At 37.2% G+C, this 14009-nt stretch overlaps 1 protein-coding gene across 3 annotated transcripts in view; it reads left to right on the forward strand.

Moving 5' to 3' along the window:
- The window catches only part of LOC148950841 (116 kDa U5 small nuclear ribonucleoprotein component), a 103049-nt gene that overhangs the window by 38195 nt on the left and 50845 nt on the right, over positions 1 to 14009 (forward strand). For all 3 annotated transcript variants that reach the window (XM_089090476.1, XM_089090478.1, XM_089090477.1), the window contains exons 7-8: positions 1853 to 2047; positions 4669 to 4759. In XM_089090476.1, coding sequence (XP_088946602.1) covers positions 1853 to 2047; positions 4669 to 4759 — 286 coding nt within the window. The remainder of the gene's footprint in view (positions 1 to 1852; positions 2048 to 4668; positions 4760 to 14009) is intronic.

A 14009-nucleotide genomic window follows, 5' to 3' on the forward strand; every position in this document is an offset into this window, starting at 1 on the left:
CTTTCTCGGTGCAATTGTGTAGCTTTTTGCTTCAGTGAATTGCGAAACAATAAAGATTATCAATCAGTTAAATTTAGTAATTAATGTTTTAGAATTTGATAATCTTGCAATATTTGTTATTTATCTTGAATTTGACTTTTATCACGAGGCTTCCTTTTGTGTACATGGTGCTGCAAGTGATGTTGTTAAAGTGAAAAAATTCAGAGGCTACCTGCCTTATCTTGTCTCCTAAACTTCTTGTCGTTCTTTTAAGTATAATATCATTGTTTTTCTAAAGCCAGTAATAGAATAGAATGGAATGCATTCATTTTCTTCAATCTTTTTAAGCCAACATCAGCATGTTAATAAAAGAAAAAAATGGCAACAAGAAAATTTCAGTTTTGTAGCCTGAAGCTATTATTTTAAGAAAATTCAAATGACTGGCTATCGACTGTCATTTTGAAAGTAACTTTCCCTGCTTTGAACTTATCAGCCAAATATTGTGAATAAATATAAAAACTCCACAAATTTATGAAAAATCAAGAAAAGAGTGTACGGAAATGTACATACCGTTTACTTCCCTCTAAAAATTTTAAAGTTGGGTCTCTGATGGTTCTGAACCTGACTATTTCGGCAATCGGGACGGGGGGCCACGTTCTGCCAACGGTGATGCGGTTGGCCCCCCTTGAATGGTTTTTTGGCCTAGAAAATGATTTTTTCAAATCTTTAACATATTTGACTTTAGATGTGGTTTTAATCACTTTTTTGCCAAAAAGATAATCAGTACCTTTGTCCTCAGGCCCACACAAAGCTGATGCTAACGCAGCTTCTGAACTCGGTTCGAATATCATGGCACGGCCTTTTTGTAAGCTGAGGTCATAATATGTAAGACCAAGCAAATGCACCGCATCTGTTAGGTTTTTAACCACCTTTTCTTTAATATTTCAAGTACTATATTTGCTGCTTCTAAAACACAGTACCTTGAGTGGGCAGTGCCATGGTATCTCTCTGTTTGGCTTGTTAGAATAGAATAGCCTTTCACTGTTCGCCTTTGGGATAACAATCTTATCGGCATTGCCGGCCTAGGAAGACGTTCCAACAATTCTTCGATTCCTCGATGGAACTTTACGGTTCCGAGAACAATATTGGCTTTCATTAGTATCAGTTTCACTGTTCGTATCAAGAATCCTACGCCGTGAACGACAACAAATTTCTATGATCTTTTCACTGTCACTCTCCTCTGCCTAACTGTCTGTTAAGCCAATCGCTAAATTTTCTTTTTCACTCATTTTATAATTTTTGGTGTGTCAACTCAAGGGAAAGCAAATATAAAAACTGGTATTGTGTTGGTCAGCCCAGGCCAACGTAGATGTCTGTCTAAGCTGAACTCGAAGGCGGAACTAAGGCGCCCCCCTTTGGAGTGGACTTACTTTATAGAACGAGTGGCCGGGTTTCTCGTTGCCCTATAAAGATGATTTTTTCCTGTGGGTGAATGTTTCGTTCGCTCCCATTTTGGATAAAATTTGAAAAATTGGTTATTTAGTACAGTAAATTTTTAGAATGAATAAAGGCTTCCTGATTACGAAGTGGGAAAATTTTCTTTTTATGTAGGTATTCAAAGGAGAAAAGATAGGTATATTTTCCTGTTTCTTTTTTTAGCGATGTTCAAGACTTGAGTGAATTCCAGCTGGAAGTCAGAGAGTATCATCGCTTTGTCACTTGCGCTTAAAAAGATTTATTGTTTTATGTTGGAAGTTACCGTTACTCAATTTTAATATTGTTCCTTCTGTTTTAGATTTATTGGTTTCCTCTTTTTTTCTTCTTGTATGTGCCTGTATTTATCATTATAATAGGTTCGGAAACTTTTTTTTAGTGTCTATAGTGACGATGAACGCCCTCTTTATGTATCTCCATTGCTTGGAAACGTATGTTTTGCCAGTAGCCAATTTCAAGTGTGCTTCACCCTTAAATCTTTCGCTAAATTATACTCAGAGACGTTTGGAGGAGACTTCAATGACTATGAATTCAGTCGACGGCTATGGGGTGATATCTACTTCAACAGCAAAACGTGAGTAACCTGTTTCTAATGTGTTAACTTTAAAAATTCAGTTTTAAAATTTATAGAATTCTGTATATCGTTGTAGAAACGAGTTGAATTTGTACCTGAGTTGCACTTCTCTGTACATTTTATAAATAACCAAAATCTCTTATAAAACTAACTTTTAAATAATATAGTTCTAAATTAATGGGCACATATGCATCAATAGATATTTGTAATTAGCATCATAATATTACGGTTACATATTTTCGCCAATTACAAATCTGTATAATCGACAATAAAAGTATTTGAGGAAAAGTTTCGTCGAGATTTAAAGGACAACGTTGTACATGATGTTTTTTCTTCGTGTATGGGATATTCATCCATTTTTCGGCAAAGCTTTAAGTTTATTGCCATCCACAAAGAAATGACCCTTGGAGATAGCTTGAAGATAGTGTTAGCAAGTGTCTTTAGTAGTCTAAGATCTTTGGTAATTACACATTCTTTTGAGCAGATTAGGAAATCTGTGCACTGTGTTGTAGATTGATGTTGCAAAGTCTTCTACCTCACCACCTATGATATCGAAGATGATGTAGAACTAGTAAATAACGAAAATCTAAAGAATGCATATATAAGAAGAGAAGGGGTCAGAACCGGTCTCAGGAGGGAGAGGGGCAACTGTAGACTTTGATGACGCCTGTCGCACCGTCAGGTCTGTAAATATTATAATTTTGCCCAAAAATACTACTATTTAGGCTTGTTTTGCCGCCCCCGGGCGCGCCGCCCGGGGCACTTTCCCCCTTAGATCCGGCCCTGGGAGGGCTTGAACCCTTTATGCACGCTTGTTAACCATTCAATTCAAAAATTCATTGACAGATAAAACAATAGCTATATGGTAAATAATTCCATTTTGAACACGACCGCATTCCTAATATGAGGGGGAGGTGGGGAATTTCGTTCAACTACTGCAATTGGTTCTATGGTAGAATTGTTAATGACGCGAAGTATTTAACGTTTTAAAAGCGCGGGTGGTGAAAATTGTGCCATTGTAGCTTTAGTATTGAGTGTCAGTTATATCTTCTTTCTGCCTTTTTTTTGCTTCATATGCAAGTTTGCTAAATATTAAAGAAACTAGTGTCTGAGGATTATTACTAAAGAAATTTTACGTTCCAAAGGATAAACTATTGTTTATCTTCTTCAAAAAATCAATAAAGAAATAATGTCTAATCTTCTGCATTTTCATCCACATACTACTAGAATATGCGTATCCCGTCTGGCTTTACGCTGTGACAAAAGAAGAAAGTGGTAAAATTGAAGAGGTATCACTGCAAATCATCTACGTGTGTTCCCCGTTGCCTTACTCTTTTTATCTAAAAGCATTTAAACTTGGTCCTCTTTGTCCGTCGTGAAAAATTGTGCCTAAAATTTGGTTCAATTTTCCTTCTCCATTCCACCTACAAGAACCTCCTCCTGCCTTCCTTTGTCTCTTCATCCCAACTTCTTAGAGAAGTGGCTGTGAAAGTTCAAAAACTGACAGCAGGCTACCCTAGGTCATAGCGTTATTCTCGAAGCTCTTCTGTCCATGTTGCCTGGCATAGCGGCCAAGCAACTTGACAAACCGGACATTGGTGCCGAGTTCCGTTCCTGCCTTTAACAATCTGTAACATGTTCGTTTTATCGTATCTTTTGACAATCCTTTCTTGTGGTGACCGTTTTAGCTTATGTAGTATTTTTAACTTTATCACTAATTGATTGACTACAAGATACGATGTTAGATCCGTGCCTATGAGAGTGTGTCTTCTTTGCAACAAATGATTTGGTTTGGCTAGAATTGAAGTTCTTCAAAAATACATTTTTTAGATATTTTATTGAAAAATGTCTTATTGGGTATTTACATACAGATTGGCCCCCACTAGATATTGATAATCTCCTCTTTTCTTTTTTTAGCTTGCTGTATGAGTTTATAAAATACCAAACAAAGCAGTTAATTTAATTTAAAAGATAATTAATTTAAAATTATATTAATTTAATTTACAAAGATATATATTTAAAAGATATTAATTTAAAAGATATATAGTTTAAACATGTTCTACAGTTGCTAGTTTTTCTTATATATTAAATTCCTTTAATTTTGTGTTTTCTTACTTCTAAGGTACTTAACCGACTAAAAATTTGTCATAATTTTAAATTCAAATATAAAGTGGCATATTTATATAACCCACGGCATCAGGCCTCCTAGCCCCTGCATTTGCGGAATAGAGCTAGAGCTATTTTTAGCTGCATTAAGATTCACATTGTTGGGGTTTAAAGATGTTTTACAACTAATAATCAATTGCTGTAATTTATAGCTGATAGATAGTTGCCATTCTTTTTACATTACTCTGCTTGCATATCAGATTCTTCTACATTTGCGGTTCTCTTTTGTTCTTAGCAGTGTAATTTAGTCAAAAATAAAAATTCTGGAAAATATTCTCTCATATTTAGCTTCTTTTTGAGATTGGTATATATTGCAAAATGATTAGAACGTATTGATATATGGAGATGACTGCATTGTTCAGCTTTGTGTTGCATGTTTTTGTTAATTTTTCGGTATTTTTGGTAATTTTTCTATTATTGCCTTCTATATTGTTCTATCTATTTTTCATTTGCAGTCGGGGCTTCATTAAAAAGGCACCCCATGGAGGTGCCCCAAGGACGTTTGTGGAATTCATCTTGGAGCCTTTGTACAAGATATTCGCACAGGTCAGTCATAATAGTTTTTTCTTAATCGTATCAAGAACAAAATTATTGAATGTTGTTAAGGAGGGTTTTTTTTTTTTTTTTTTTTTTTTTTTTTTTTTTTTTTTTTTTTTTTTTGCCAGTAGCTTTGTAACGGTAATAAATGGAAATTAAAACTTTGTTCGTTATGGGGAAGAAGTGGACAAGAAAAGGTCCTCTGAAGTTGGCAAAATTTTCGGTAGTTCTCCCCCACCAAAAACAAATGCAGAATCTTTGTAGTAACTATGCTCCAAGAGCCAGTAAAATTACATATAAACCAGAGACGAGATAGATTTATTATGGATGGTAAACGTACCTCTAATGCTTACCTTTAAATAATCTAGTTCTAATTTAATAAAATTAAATAAAAAGAAAATTTTTTCAACTGAAAGTGAGGATTAACATTAAAACTTAAATTCAATGGGCCTTGTGTTTCAGGAGTTGTTCTTTAAGAATTCGACAAAAATTCAAACTTTAGCGTAAAGAGCAAGGGACAAGGAAGGGGCTGAAGAAGTTCTGACTTAATTATTTTGGCACTTATTTCTCATTAACAGTTGGTTCATAATTCAGAATAATGCCAACTCGCTTTTAGTTTACGTATCACAGCAATTATGTAAGCTAAAGATCCTAATAGAGCTAGAAAACAAATGTGTAAATTCATAATGGATTTGCATTTTACTGAAACTATATTAGAATGTAACACATACAGCCGTTTGTTTGTTATGTTACAAGAGGATATTTAAATTCTTTTTATCCTGTCACCTACTGAAATGTTTGAACTGAAAATATTAGTGAGTAAAGCAAACAGACCTAAGTGAAGAGCCTTGATAAAATAAAAGTCAAACCTTAATTTAAAGAAAAGAGGAACCGGTGAGGGTTACCAGCCCCCTCATTTTTAGCGTACTCTTTGCTACTACTACTACTACTACTACTAGCAACTTACTTGCAGCACCAAGTTGCATGAGACCAACACAGCTGCGCACGCTCCTCCTTCATCCCAATCTATTCAAGGCTTCCCTCTTTACATCCTCCTAAGAAGTCCTAATTTCTGTTAAATCATTTCTTAAGACTTCTTCTCAGCCCTTAAAGAACGTGTTCTAGCCATCTCAACTTTTCTCTTAGTATAGCCCTAAAAAGCGGAATAGAACCATATTTTTCGGCAGATTATTGTTTGAAATACGGTCAGTCAGACGAGTACCCAAATGAATCCTTGGACAATTCCTGTGGAAAGCACCTAACAAAGGTCCTAGCGGGACCTTTGTTTGCATGTAGCCGGAAGACCTCGGTCTTTCGAAGCACCCACGTTTCAATGCTATACTTGACCACTGTCATCACTATAGCTTCTAATATCTTAGTCTTGGTTCACAAGCTTATTTTCTTATTCTTCCAAACTTTTTTCAATTGTTAAAAAACTCACTGGGTCTTGGCTATTTTACTTTAAAATTTTCACTGCGTTTAACATCTTTACTAATATTACTACCCAGGTAAGTAAAGATATCCACTTGATCGATGATCTCGTTACCAAACATCTCTTCTGCATATTCATTTAATACCAGTACAAGTGACGTAATCTGCATAACATTAATTTTCAAATCTATTCTTACACTCTGAACTCTCAAAACCTCCAAGAAATATTCATTTTTCTAACCTATTCATCTAGGACATCCAATAGTACAGTCAATCTAGCGTCAAATAGGACTCGACCGCAAACAAATTGCAACAGAAATTATTTTTACACCATCTTGTAGAGAAAAAAAAACTGTACAACATATCAAAAGTTGAGAAACCCAGCGGGGTGCAAAATAAGTGTTTATTTTAGCGTTTTCGGTTGGTTTTTTGTTGTTTTTAGCGGAAATTTTCCGTTATCCTAGAGCTTAGCATGTACTTCATGGGAGACATGTTTCTGAACTAGTTTTGTGTGCTGAATTCGGATATCACATCAGATTCAAGTTATGTCCCACCTTTAGTGTTTCACATGCATCACCAAACAAGAAATTCGTATTTCGTGGCCAGATTTCCCTTTTTTCGTCCTTTGGGGCGAATGAAGTCAGGAATAACGTCGCCCTATTGACTGAATACTATATTTTTGGAAAGTTCCGTACATTCTAAGATTGTCGTTGTTGAACCCTTGGTCCCAGTTTTGTCAGATAAATGTCCCTCCCAGATTCCTTTCTTTGGGCCCCTTAATTATTTTCCTTCCTTTTGTAATAAATGTTAATTTTCCTATTTTTTTTTTACGCCATTTTGGGTCCTCTTAACTGCGTACGTGTTTAATTCACTACGAGGGAAAAAGTGCGCAGTTAGGGAGATTGGCCAGTATATTAGGAGCCCTGGGATTGGTTGGAAAGATTCATTTATCACCCCTAGTAACCCCCACCGCGAGGCTTCTGAACCAGGAAGTGAGCTTTCAGCAGTAGTTCTGAAACTCGGTGGGTTTCACACAACCATGAGCTTTATTGGATGCATAGGATACACAATGGAAGGATCCGGTCTCCGCGAAGTCCTGGAACTTGCATATGCCTCAAACAGCTGTTCCCCATCTCCTAAGTGGAAAGGCTATTTCACGAGCTGTTCGAGGTCTCTTGCTAGTTGATAGTGCTCTACATGCCGTGCTGCTCTCCGAGTTATTTGACGATGATCCCTGTTCAGAACTTGAAACAAAGTTAGGCACCAAAGAAGTTGCAGACCTTAAAACACTATACAGCAAGCTAATGAATGGAGAGGCAACAATGACGGAGGTTGAAGAAAATCCTGCACTCAAGCGGATCAAAGGTTTCGTCGACCAGAAGATACTTGATCTGTCTCAGCACAGAACTTCAAAGCTGTGGTTTCAGCTTATGAATATGGTTGGGATACTTCGTTCTTTCATCAAAGCTGAGCGGGTGGGGCTTTAGGACTTACACCTAAAGTCTGTGTCTGAAATGCTACCTTTTCTTGCGGCCTGTGGTCACAACAACTATGCCAAATCGTGCCGAATATACCTTCAGAAGATGGTGAAGCTTGAAGGAACCCATCCTACTGTTCATAGTTCATTCCAACAAGGAATGCACGTCGTCAGACGATCTGATCGCTAATGAGCTGGCTTGTCGACGGATCTAGTTATTGAACAAGAGCTTATGCGTTCGTTGAAAACAGCAGGCGGACTGACTAGTGGTACGGGCATGACTGAAACCCAGAGGTCGCTGTGGGTTTTAGCACGCCCAACCTGCTCTGCTGTTAACCTCCTAATGGAAGATCTGACGCAAATTCTCTATGAGACAAGCGAGCAGCACAAGGAGAACGCAGGCCCCAGACAAGAACGAGACTTCAAGGATACGCAGGCGATGGTCACGTACTTTGAAAATGGCTCACCATTCGGAGGGGATACCCAGCTTAGAAGCATTGCTACCGGTTTGACTGCATATGCATCTGCAAACGTTGATTGTGCGATGGCTGTCGGGCTAAAAATCCTTTATGCTATGACTGTAAAAGTGGCGAAGTATTTTGTCTTCCGAATAAAGGAACAGGCAGTCCATATAAAAACAACGCAAACAGCTGGAGGAGATTGCAAGCGACTGGATACAGCTTTGCTATTCCAACGCTTCATTGCGTTAGCCAAAAGGACAAGACTTTCTGAATCAGAGTGCTTCCGGTATGAACTTTGTTCGTATCCCGCTGCTCTGTTTGACAGTTCATTTATGCCGAGAGTGCCGAACAAGGCCGAATTCGCCAAGGCCATTGCACTTGCATGCAAACTCGAAGAAATTCCGTGTGTGCTGAACGACGGGACACACTACGTACTTGACGGCGGATCTCTATTGCACCGAGTCCCATGGATAAAAAATGACACATATGCGGGTATCTTACAGAGCTACTCTCTGTATATTTCGCGGAAGTACCCTGGCGCAACTGTTGTTTTCGATGGGTATGATAGTGGACCTTCCATCAAAGATATGGGCCCATTCGTATCGTAATCGAACGATTGGTCGCGAGGTTTTCTTCACGAATGACATGTGTCTTAAAGTTAAGAAAGAAGAATTTCTCGGGAACAAAAAAAACAAGTCAAGATTCATTAGTGCCCTTGCAGTTCATCTCCGGCAAAAAGGCTATTTTGTAGTCCAAGCCCCCGGTGATGCAGACGTGCCTATTGTAAAATCTGCTATCGAATCAGCTAAAAAGAAGGTAACTGCCGTTATTGGAGAAGATAGGGATCTTCTGGTCCTTCTCTGCTACCACTGTGATGTCTCCACTAACAAGGTGTACTTCGCCCCAGAGCCAAAGAAAAATAAAGAGCGAAGGTGCTGGGATGTTCATGAAATGAAAAAAAGATTAGGCCAAGAAGTATGTGGTCTGATCCTCTTTGCCTATGCATTCCTTGGGTGTGATTCTACATCACGTGTCCACAACATCAGAAAAGGTCTTACCCTGAAAAAAGTGATAGAAGACGAAAGTTTTCGAGCATCTGCCAAGGTCTTTATGAAGAAGGCAGCAACAAAAATCGAAGTCAAGGAAGCCGGAGAAGACGCACTTCTTATAATATATGGTGGAAAGAAGAAGGGAAATCTGAACGAGCTTCGAAAGCAGCTCTTCGAAAGAAAGCTCGTCACAGCAACGGCTTTTGTTCACCCAGAGCAGCTACCTCCCACATCCAACTCTGCAGCATTTCACAGCTATAGAGTTCACTTTCAGGTACACGCCTGGAATGACGACCGTAATCTAGAATTGGACCCTCAAGAGTGGGGCTGGAAGGACCGAAATGGTACATTATACCCTGTGATGACGGACCTACCCCCAGCACCTCCCCAACTTCTTAAGATTGTTAAGTGTTCCTGCCGTTCAAACTGCATCTCTGCTCGGTGCACTTGTGTCAGAAACGGCATGTCTTGCACTCTCGCGTGCAAAACTTGTCAGGGAGCAGAATGTGATAATTCTCCCAAATCAGAAGATCTCATCGACGATCTCGACGACGAAGTTTCAAACTACTTTGCCAGTGATTAATGTCGCAAGTCATTTGAAAAGTTGCCTGCCTTTTACCAATGTGATTTTTGTTACCTGTGATTTTAGTCAGTTAATACACTAAGAGATGATTGATTATTTTGAAGAAACCTTTTGGTGATTAATGTGAAACACTGTCAGTTGAACATATCCTTGATCTGATGTGATATTCGAGTTCATCGCATAAAACTACTCAATAAATGGGGTCAAACGACTATGTTATAATAGAATCGCGAACTTCGTGAATGGTGATGAATGTGAAACACTTTTGCTTCACCGTATCTTAAATCTGATGTAATATTCGAGTTCAGCACATAAGACTACATCAGAAATGTGTTTCCCATGAAATAAACTCTAAGCCTTGAGAAAATCGAAAATTTAGGCTTAAAAACAAAAAATAAAACGCAAAACGCTAAAAAAACACTAAATTTGCACCCCGCTAGGTTTCTCAACTTTTGATATGTTGTACAGTTTTTTTTTCTCTACAAGATGGTGTAAAAATCATTTCTGTTGCAATTTGTTTGCGGTCAAACCTTATATTGACTGTACTACAAATAAAGAGCATAATCTAAGTCTAGAAGAGTTATACTCTCCCATTTAATTTCATGCTCTCCCATAGCCTCTGTCATGTTCGTTAGGACAAAGTCCATCAAAATGATCGATATAAATGGACATAGAACGCAACCCTGTTTAACTCTTGATTCAATGTGATACCAGCTACTAACACCATTTGTTACCTTAACCGCAGCAATGTTAATCTCATGCATAACACTGGCCACTGTAATGTATTTATCTAATATAGCATACAAGAATAAGACCTTCGCTAAAGCTCTTCTATCGGCTGTATCAAAAGCTTTTTCATTATCTGTTCAACTGAGGACTAAAGGGGTCGGATGACTCAGGCATTTCTCAACTATAATCTAAGAGCCAAGATTCGGTCGATGCATCCTATCCGCTTCCTGAATCCACAATGTTCTTATCTCGAAACTTTATCTACAGCTTCTTTAAGTCTAAAAAGTATCATCATACTAATTAATTTGCCTCCTACAGGAACCAAGCTGATGCCTATGTAATTACCACACTCAGTCTTATCAACTTTCTTATACAGTGGTTTAATTAAAGTGTTCCTAAAATCGATGGGTGCGTTCCCTTTTTCAAAAATCATACTCATAATCTTGATTAATTTCACCTACCTTCACAACCACCATGTTTGAAATCTCATTTACCGCAGCATTAGCATCTGGAGCCTTATTAAAGTACTATGAACACTTTACTTATCACTAATTGGGGCCCGCTTTTATCTTTAACTGGGATAAGTCCAGATTGACTATTCCATCTCGTTTTTTAACATACCAATACAATATTTTAGTATTATGCCGCCTGGCTGTATATTCTAGATCTAGGTCTTCAGCAATTTTATCCATGACCTCCACTTTAATTTTCGTTCATCCATATTTAATCTTTTTCAACTTTCCTTTCAGTATTCTTATTCTCATATGATCTATCGATCAAATACTTCTTGTAAAATTCCGTTCTCTTTTCTACTAAACTTAAAGCGTTTTCGCTAATATTCCTAGCTGCGTTTCTAAGTGTAATCCTTGCTTTAGGTTATCTGACGTTAAATTCTTTTAAGTTATGGATTTTTAATATTAGAGGTTGAGCAAGTAATTTAAAGCTTAGGCAGTGCCGAGTGAAGTGCCACAGGAAAGGTTTTTCGGAATCGGGTACTTGTGCAAAAGACAGACGGTTTACTGCGCATAGCCTCTCTATTTGGATGCAACTTCGCGAACCCAAAAAGGAGATGGACTTCAACATAATATTTTCTAAGGTTGCAAATATGATTCCAGCCCAATTATTTTTCTAGTCCATTCCCGGTCAACAAGACATGTTTTTTGGTCTTAAATACATCTTAAAGTGAATGCCGCTATCTTCAGGGTAATAACTTAGACGTCAGGGAGATAATAATAATAATATAATAAAAAATAGAAAAATAGTATAAAAAAGTAGGGATTTGGAAGAGAGCCAGTTCTTAAACCCCCTACCTCCTGTGCATCCAAACTAGGCTGTTTTAATTCAGGAACAAATGGAACTGGAAGCGTGGATATACTCTTTAGAAAATGAAATACATTCAGCCATAGAAGGTGTAATAACTGTACAGAAACACAGTGATAATAAGATAAAAAAGGAAGAAATGGTAGAGAACTTGGGATTTGAAGAGGAGCCGGTTGTTAAAACAGATCAAAAGATTTTACAAGAATAGCAAAAACAACAACTAAAATTGGAGACATATAACAGTAAAATGAGTAAAATGAAATGAATGAATAAGAATGAAAAAGCAAATTGAATACATTCGTCATGCTATAAACATTTTGACCCTCTGCTATTCGATGTAACTGTCTTTTAAGTTGGATAGGACGATACGATAACGTGCTCAAAGTGTCGTAGATATTTTTATTATTAACTATGAGTTCGACAGAATCTGATCGTCAGAATTACTCTTAAAGATAGATACTAATTAAAAAGGGTGTATTTACGCTTACTTTAATATATGACAATTGGAAATATTTTACAGTCGAGCTATTTAACTCTTGTCCTTTCAGGACAATAATTAAAAGTCCATTAAAGCTAAGAATTTGATCGGCTTCACTTTAAATTGTTTTTTTTTTCTCTCTTTTATATTCATTTAAATTTTGTTTCTTTTCGCGTGTTCAACATTCTTGCATGAAGAACGATGTGGGTTATTTGTTCATTGGATTTACCTTTAGTTAGAAGAAAATTTACCACTGAAAATTTTAAATCAGGAAAATATTTATAAGTCGGAATATCTATACATTGGCTGCTTTGCTAAGCTTCCAACAGGGAAAGGGAGTAGAATCTTTCGCAAGATTCTGTCTCTATTAATAAATAATAACAGAGTTTGACTAGATTGCCTAAGCCGGGCCCCGTTCCGTTTTTTTGTCGATGAAGCAAGAACCTAGCAAGAAGAAGTCGACGAAAATAGAATAATCTGCTAGAAAATTCATTCAAAGGTTAAATGAGTCTTATTTGGACTCCAGTGCAATTGTTTTCAGAAGAAAACATCGGATTACTAAATGGCAGAAGGCGCTTTAAATTGTGTAGAATAGAATAAAAACATACTGTCTAGCGTGTGCTATTTCAAACGGTGTATTTTTTTTTATTGTAGTGACAGCAGGCTCTTTAAATTGCGTGGAAGTAAAATAAAAACATGCTCTCTAACGTGTGCTATTTCAAAATGGGTCTTTTTTTTATTAGAGTGACAACAGATTCTTTAAATTGTGTAGAATTAAAATAAAGACATGCTCTCTAACGTGTGCTCTTTCAAACGGGGTCTTTTTTTTTATTAGAGTGACAGTAGGTTCTTTAAATTTCGCAGAAGTAGAATAAAGACATGCTGTCTAATATAATAATAATTTATTTATTACCCACTATAAAAAAGTAGCGGAGAACATCAAGAACAAAAAAAAAAAAAAAGCAAACTCCCACGCTTAAAAATTATTTACAAAAAAAGACGTAAATTAGGGTGCGCAGTAAGACCTGCAGATAACGACAGCTTTCCCGCAAGCACAATCACTTTTCCCTGTAAATCAGGGAGGCCGAATCGCGATTTTAGATGCCGGTTCCAGAACCACGGAGGGATGCACAGAAGGTACCAAGAAAATTTACAATAATCTATCTGGATAGTATCCAGATCTGTAGGCGTCGGAATTGGAAAACGAAATTAAGAAAGAATAGAATTATTACAAAAAGAAAAAAATTATTTGCAATTTACTGGTCTATTGTAATACTCATTATATGCAACCACTTTTTGATATCCTACCTGAATTTTTTTTTTGCATTAGAAACTGTAAGAGCCCAAAGGGTTTTGAGATTATTAGTAATGTGAAGACCAAGCCACCGAAAAGAAGAGACAAAGGAAATAGAGAAAAAACCACAGTTAAGAGGGAGACTCGCACTCGAATTAAATGAAATATATTCGCACTTATCAACGTTCAACATAAGCCCAATCCGTCTGAACTCGTCTGAGATCCAGCTGAAAGAATGTGAGAGTCCAGCCCTAGAACGACTGACAAGGAGATCATCGTCCGCATAAGCAAGATACGAGACATCAATTCCATCAGAAATGAAAGTCGAAGGCAAGGATGAAAGGATAGGAGCAATACATAACTTAAAAATAGTTTGAGAAAGCACACCACCTTGACGGACCCCACGCCGAAGAAACACCTTTGAATCAGAAACTACT

The sequence above is a fragment of the Artemia sp. Qi Xiang Cuo genome, chromosome 6 (assembly GCF_049724085.1).
Source record: "Artemia sp. Qi Xiang Cuo chromosome 6, ASM4972408v1, whole genome shotgun sequence".
Lineage (NCBI taxonomy): Eukaryota > Metazoa > Arthropoda > Branchiopoda > Anostraca > Artemiidae > Artemia > Artemia sp. Qi Xiang Cuo.